Here is a 6,932-nt window from a genome sequence, read left to right as displayed (position 1 = left end):
AGCAACAGCCCATTTCTAGATATTGTGACTTCAAATGAAAAATGAATTATACTTGACAAACGGTGGTGTCGGTGACCATACATTCAATAGACTTGGAAGAAAATGTACACTAAAAGGCAGCAATAAATAATATCCTTATAGATGATAAAATAACCACAAACTGAGTCCAAGATAATTTCTGATACAATAGGCATTGACATAATTATTGCCAACAAACGGATTAAAAAAACCGACCAAGAGTTTAAATTCATAATAAGACCTCACAACCACTCTCCAACTACAAACATTCCTGCCAGCAATCGACAAACAGGGTAGAGCAGATCAACAGATTAGAGATGAACATAGTTTTAATCCTCATAGCTTCCCCACTAATGCAACGTCACCAGCCTTACTTAGTTCACATGACACGAAAAAAGAGCAATACAAAACCAAAAACAAACCCAACCTTCAAAAGCAACAAAATCCATACTTAGAAACACTTCCTGTGAACAATGGATGGACCAGACTCGTCATATTCACCCTTGGAAATCCACATCTGATTAAGAAATACAAAACAAAATGCTCATTAATTTTGAATAAATCATTTACAAATGAAAAATGAAATGAAAAATGTGTCAATGATATACCTGTTGGAAGGTGCTGAGTGATGCAAGGATTGATCCTCCAATCCAGACACTATACTTTCTCTCAGGAGGCGCAACGACCTTGATCTTCATGCTGCTGGGGGCAAGGGCAGTTATTTCCTTGCTCATCCTGTCAGCAATTCCAGGGAACATAGTTGAACCACCACTAAGCACAATGTTACCATAAAGATCCTTCCTGATATCAACGTCACATTTCATGATCGAGTTGTAAGTTGTCTCATGAATACCAGCAGCTTCCATTCCAATTAAAGATGGTTGGAAGAGCACCTCTGGGCATCTGAATCTCTCAGCACCGATTGTGATAACTTGTCCATCAGGCAATTCGTAATTCTTCTCAACAGAGGAGCTGCTTTTTGCAGTCTCGAGCTCCTGCTCGTAGTCCAGAGCAACATATGCGAGCTTTTCCTTCATGTCACGAACAATTTCTCGTTCAGCAGTGGTGGTGAACATGTAACCTCTTTCAGTCAAGATTTTCATCAGGGAATCAGTAAGGTCACGTCCAGCTAAATCGAGACGAAGGATGGCATGTGGAAGTGCATAACCCTCATAGATTGGCACTGTATGTGACACACCATCACCAGAATCCAACACAATACCTACACAACAAAAGACATTTCAATTAATTACATTATTTTCACAAAGCAAAACTTAATCATAAGACTAACATAGTAAGAAACTAACCTGTTGTACGACCACTGGCATAAAGAGAAAGGACAGCCTGAATGGCAACATACATGGCAGGGACATTGAAAGTTTCAAACATGATCTGAGTCATCTTCTCCCTGTTTGCCTTGGGATTTAAAGGTGCCTCAGTGAGAAGAACGGGGTGTTCCTCTGGAGCAACACGAAGCTCATTGTAGAAAGTGTGATGCCAGATCTTTTCCATGTCATCCCAGTTGCTGACAATACCATGCTCAATAGGATACTTCAAAGTAAGGATACCTCTTTTAGATTGTGCTTCATCTCCAACGTAAGCATCCTTTTGTCCCATACCTACCATAACACCAGTATGTCTTGGCCTACCAACAATACTTGGAAACACAGCTCTCGGAGCATCATCACCAGCAAACCCAGCCTGAAGAATAGATTGCAAACAGATATATTAAGTATCAACATTGTCAAACCAAAAAGATGTTTCAACTATTTAGAAGAGAACCGCAATATAATACTAACCTTCACCATCCCAGTTCCATTGTCGCAAACAAGGGGCTGAATATCCTCAGTATCGGCCATTTTTTATAAACTGTGTAGCATAAATAGTTAACAAAAGAATATCCTTAGTTTCACACCATTTGTTGCATACAGATAATACCAGACATGATCGATACAACTAACAAACGAAACAGACGAACAGAGAAAATGCATAAGATATGAACTATCAATAACTACAAAACGATATGTCATATCCAGCATAATTAGCTTATTGATAATATTCGAATCTAAATAGCAGGTAAAATGTAACACGAAGCTGATCGGCTTACATGCTAGAAAGCATCACGATCAGAACTATAATTGAAGAATGCTAACAATTTATACCAACACCTATTAAACACCTCAAAGTAACCAATTAAAATGATAACTGTTATCACTATATTTTGTCATTTTCAAGTGCTTAATCCAGTCAGATAACAGATCATCTGAGCACAAAGATCACAGGAGTCGGAAGCTAATATAACCAGATCTAGTGACGTCATAACACAAATTCTACATCGATAAACTTTTACACAAACAACAAACAGATCTATCTAAATCACAATCAGATCACCGGATCGTAACATATATCCGTGCAAAGCTACAAATACAAAACAATATGACGCCAAACATTAGAAATTACATCAACATAACAGTAATTAGAGCTACAGCAGACTTAAAACCAAACGAATTAAACAGATTAAGATCTCAAACAGCTTAAAACCTAACAAAGAGATTACGGTCAAAGTAAAGTCGAAAGAGATTAAACGGTTACCGGAATTAAAAGTAGATCGGATATGATGACGTTAATGATTCGAAGAAGCAGAAGCCGATCTCGAAGAAAACGGACGCCGGCGACTTGAACCCTAGCGTTTCAGTAGTCGTGTTTAAAATTTTGGAAATGAGAAAGGGGGAAGGTAAAGAGTATATGGAGACAATGGGAGAATGATTCGGACCACAAGAAAAGATAGAGTGACCTGTCGTTGACAGCCTTACATCATGCCAGCCTTACGATCGTTAACGCTGCTTTCTTATTGTCCGTCCGATCAAACGCTTCTACTTTTTTGTTTTTTTACCGATCATAAGATATTATTCTGAAAAGAGAGAGTTTCTGATTGGTGTATAATAAAGTTAGTGGAATTTTTTAAAACTGTGTACAAAAAGTAAGAAATACATTTGTAGTGGGACGGAGGTAGTACGTTTTTAGGTAAAGATAATAGGTAAAAGAAAGAAAATACCCGGACAAATCAAATCAATTATTCTAATGGCAATTTTATTAGGAGTAGAATTATTTTTTTTCGTAATTGTAAAGCATATGGTTCACTTTCAGGATTCATTTCGAGGTTCAACATGAATCTCGAAATTAACTGACACTGTGATATGAGTGGCGGTGTCTCAATTTTCATTTCAGTGTTCATTTTTTTTTAATTAATTTTTAATATTTATATTCGTGTTTTACATAAATAATTATTTATAAATAACATTAAAAAAATTTATAAAACAAACAATTTTCATTTATTTTAAACACATTACAATAAAGAAGAGTCCATACTCGTTATTTGATTCACCCAAGCCATATAATTAGTGTAGTCTTCGGTTGGAATTTGAGTTTATGGTGGTTGGTTTTGTTCGGGATATGTATCGTTAAATTCAGACCAATCCCAATTGTGACTAAAAGCGTTTGTGTCGTTGTATATTGATAGTGCTCCAAATGAATATATATTTAGGCACAATATCCTTCCAATATGTAAAGCTTTTAGTTGCAATTGTTCTATTTTTATGCAATATTCGTTTAAATAAATAAGTGCGAAGACAAAAGAAGAAAACGACGATTTGAAGACGCAAATGACCAAAAAGCTCAAATGTAGAAGATATAATTCAAGTGGTTCAATTTATTGATGAGAAACGTCCAAAAATGATAAGAGTACAAGACGCAATACGCAAAGTACAAGATATTAAATCGTACGAAAGGACGTTCGAAAATTCGGAACCGGGACCTGAGCCAACTATCAACGCGCGATGCAACGGAGCTAAAATTACAAATCAACTATGCACATGAATATAATATAATATATATATAATTATATAAAATTATATATATATATTATATATATTAAATAAATATGTTGACAAGCTAGGATCCAAAAAGTATGTGACCAGGAAATGACGGCCATGCGATTGCATGGCCAGAAGGCACAAATTTCATGCGACCGCATGAGTTACTGTAGCAGGCCACATTCTATAAAACTCACGTTTTCTGGTCGAAATAAAACACACATCTTTTTCTTTTCCTTCTCTATAATGATAATATATATATATATATATATATATATATATATATATATATATATATATATATATATATATATATATATATATATAATTTAAAGTTTAATTTAAGTTTAATAATAATTGGGTTAATGTAAGAAATGTTTTACGGGTTTTAAAGTCGGAACTCTGTCCGTGTAACGCTACGCGATTAATCACCACTGTAAGCTATGTTCTTCCTTTTTAAATTAATGTCTCGTAACTAAGTTATTATTATGCTTATTTGAGCCGAAGTAATCGTGATGTTAGACTAAAAATTAAGATTGGGTTATTAGATTTTGTACCATAATTAAGATTTGGACAAAAGACCGACACTTGTGGACATTGGACTATTGACTATTAATAGATAGGGGGTATTGTCTAATCGAATGACAACTAATTGGAACCTGTCGAATCTATCTTCAAATTAGTTAATCTAATAATTATTAAAATGATTATGTATGTTCTATTTAGTGACGTTTATACGACATCTTTTACGATCATTTAATTAATTATTCGGGTTGGGTAATTGATTATTCATTCTGATCAAGTGGGTAAATTAATAATCATATCTCATTAAAACAGGGGTAGATTACATACATGGATAATTGGTGTAATTGTTAACAAAGTAATAAAACCTTGGATTACACACAGTCGATAACCTGGTGTAATCATTAAACAAAGTATTAAAACCTTGTTACAGTTCGAATCCCTAATTAGTTGGAATATTTGACTTCGAGAATAAGGTTAATTTGACGAGCATTTAATAATTATGACCGATGGACTATCATGGACAAAAACTAAATAGGTATCAAATAATCCAGGACAAATGACAATTAACCCAGTGTAATAAATTAAAATCAAAACGCCAAACATCATGATTACGGAAGTTTAAATAAGCATAATACTTTTATTTCATATTTTATCGTACCTTTATTTACTGTCATTTTAATTACTGCAATTTACTTTATCGCAATTTAAATTCTGTCATTTATATTATCGTCATTTATCTTTATGAAAGGACCCGTCCTAATCCACCTGGACGAAGTCATCAACATTTGGTCCCATTGCGATGATCGGCTCCAAGTAATGTCCTTATATTGAGAAAATGCACAGCGGAAGACTTAATTCGTACCTGAGAATAAACATGCTTTAAAGTGTCAACCAAAAGGTTGGTGAGTTCATAGGTTTATCATAACAATCATTTCAATATGTTAATAGACCACAAGATTTCATAATCATAAACATAATACACTCGCAAGTGTATGTAAAGCATTCTAAGTGGTTGAGCACTTGGTAACCATACTTAACATTTAATCAACGTCGCATATTCCCTTTATTATGAAATCTCACTACACCGTACCAAGTGTAGTCACCAAAACGAAGTACTGTGCAACAGTTGAATACTGGTCGTCCAGTCCGGTTGGGGTTGTCAGGCACGATAGATCTATCAACAGGATTCGCGTTTACAATACCCATGTAAATAGTAGTTACCAAGCTACAGAGAAATATGCCAATGGTACAACTCAACGTAGAATATATTTTTAAGTACTTGTGTCTATTTTGTAAACAATTATAAAAGCAGCGCATGTATTCTCGACCCAAAAATATATATTGCAAAAGCAATTAAAAAGGGAGCAAATGAAACTCACTTTTGCCTTGAAGGTATTTAATTCGACTTGGTCTCCGATAGATATCACGAACCTAACCATATATATAATATATCAACATATTTTCTTTTTAAGTAATCGTTACATATATATATACTTTTAATATTTTCTTAGTCCGTAGTTAGCAGTCCGATGTTAGTGGTCCACAATTAGTTGCTTAAATAAAATAAATAAAGACCCCATCATATTCGTATTGATCAGAATTAATCTCGACCTATGGTACCATGTTGTCAAATGACGTGTTGCGTACATAAAGTACCGTGTTGTCAAATGACGTGTTGCGTACAATCATGAGGTCTTATGATTAATCTTCTCGTGTTGTTTACGGGTGGTCCTGAAATATATAAAATCAACTCATAAGTAATTATATATAAAATATCATATTAATTAGAAAAGATATGATTAATTTACTTTTTCTCCAAATATTTTCGTAGCTAAACTAGCTTCGGATACCCAATCTTGTTTTAGTCGTAGTTTCTTCATTACAACTCCGTCTTTGTTGGTTTAACTTGCCACTTCCTTGGATTGAGTCAAATTTTAATAATATGAACTGAAAATACCTTAGTTTGTATTCGAAATCATAGGTTATAGGTCAAACTTTGGTGAAACTTATGAAAGTGATCATTTTCCATCATAAAAACAACATTTAATGATCATTTTTCTAAAAATACTTACACTTTGAGTTAAACCATGAAATTTTTATGTGTTAACATATTCATAAGAAATATCATTTTTCCAGAACATGAACTTTCAATTCAAAGTTCAAGATGGTTTTTAATTATCCAACCCAAAACAGCCCCCGGTTGCACTCCGACGACGTAGATTCAGTTTTTAAGATGTTCTTTGTAAAACCAAGTTATATCTTGTTAGGTTAGCATATAATTATGATATATTACAGGTCTTGAAGTGTTTTAAAAGTCAAGTTAGAAGAATCTATTTAGTTTGCAAACAAGTTTGAAATCATTCAAACTATGTTCTTGTTGTTAAAATTTTATACCACAAAATAAGATAGCTATATGAATATGAATTGAATAAGATTATGAACAAGGTTACTACCTCAAGTTACTTGGACAAAGTTACTGCAAAAGATAAGAAATAATCTTGGAATCAAAGAATGGTG

At 33.7% G+C, this 6,932-nt stretch overlaps 1 protein-coding gene across 1 annotated transcript; it reads right to left on the bottom strand.

Annotated features, from left to right (window-relative positions):
• Positions 1-404: 404 nt before the first annotated feature.
• On the bottom strand, positions 405-2,752 carry LOC139896742 (actin-7-like). Its single transcript, XM_071879384.1, has 5 exons — positions 2,611-2,752; positions 1,818-1,887; positions 1,326-1,719; positions 627-1,240; positions 405-535 (listed from the first exon to the last, which is right to left on the bottom strand). The coding sequence occupies exons 2-5, from the start codon at positions 1,875-1,877 to the stop codon at positions 470-472; spliced, it is 1,134 nt and encodes a 377-aa protein (XP_071735485.1). The 5' UTR covers positions 1,878-1,887; positions 2,611-2,752; the 3' UTR covers positions 405-469.
• Between the last annotated feature and the right edge of the window lie 4,180 nt (positions 2,753-6,932).

The sequence above is a fragment of the Rutidosis leptorrhynchoides genome, chromosome 3 (genome assembly GCF_046630445.1).
Source record: "Rutidosis leptorrhynchoides isolate AG116_Rl617_1_P2 chromosome 3, CSIRO_AGI_Rlap_v1, whole genome shotgun sequence".
Lineage (NCBI taxonomy): Eukaryota > Viridiplantae > Streptophyta > Magnoliopsida > Asterales > Asteraceae > Rutidosis > Rutidosis leptorrhynchoides.
Note: the sequence above shows the minus strand (reverse complement) of the source record. Positions and strands in the feature narration are given on the sequence as shown.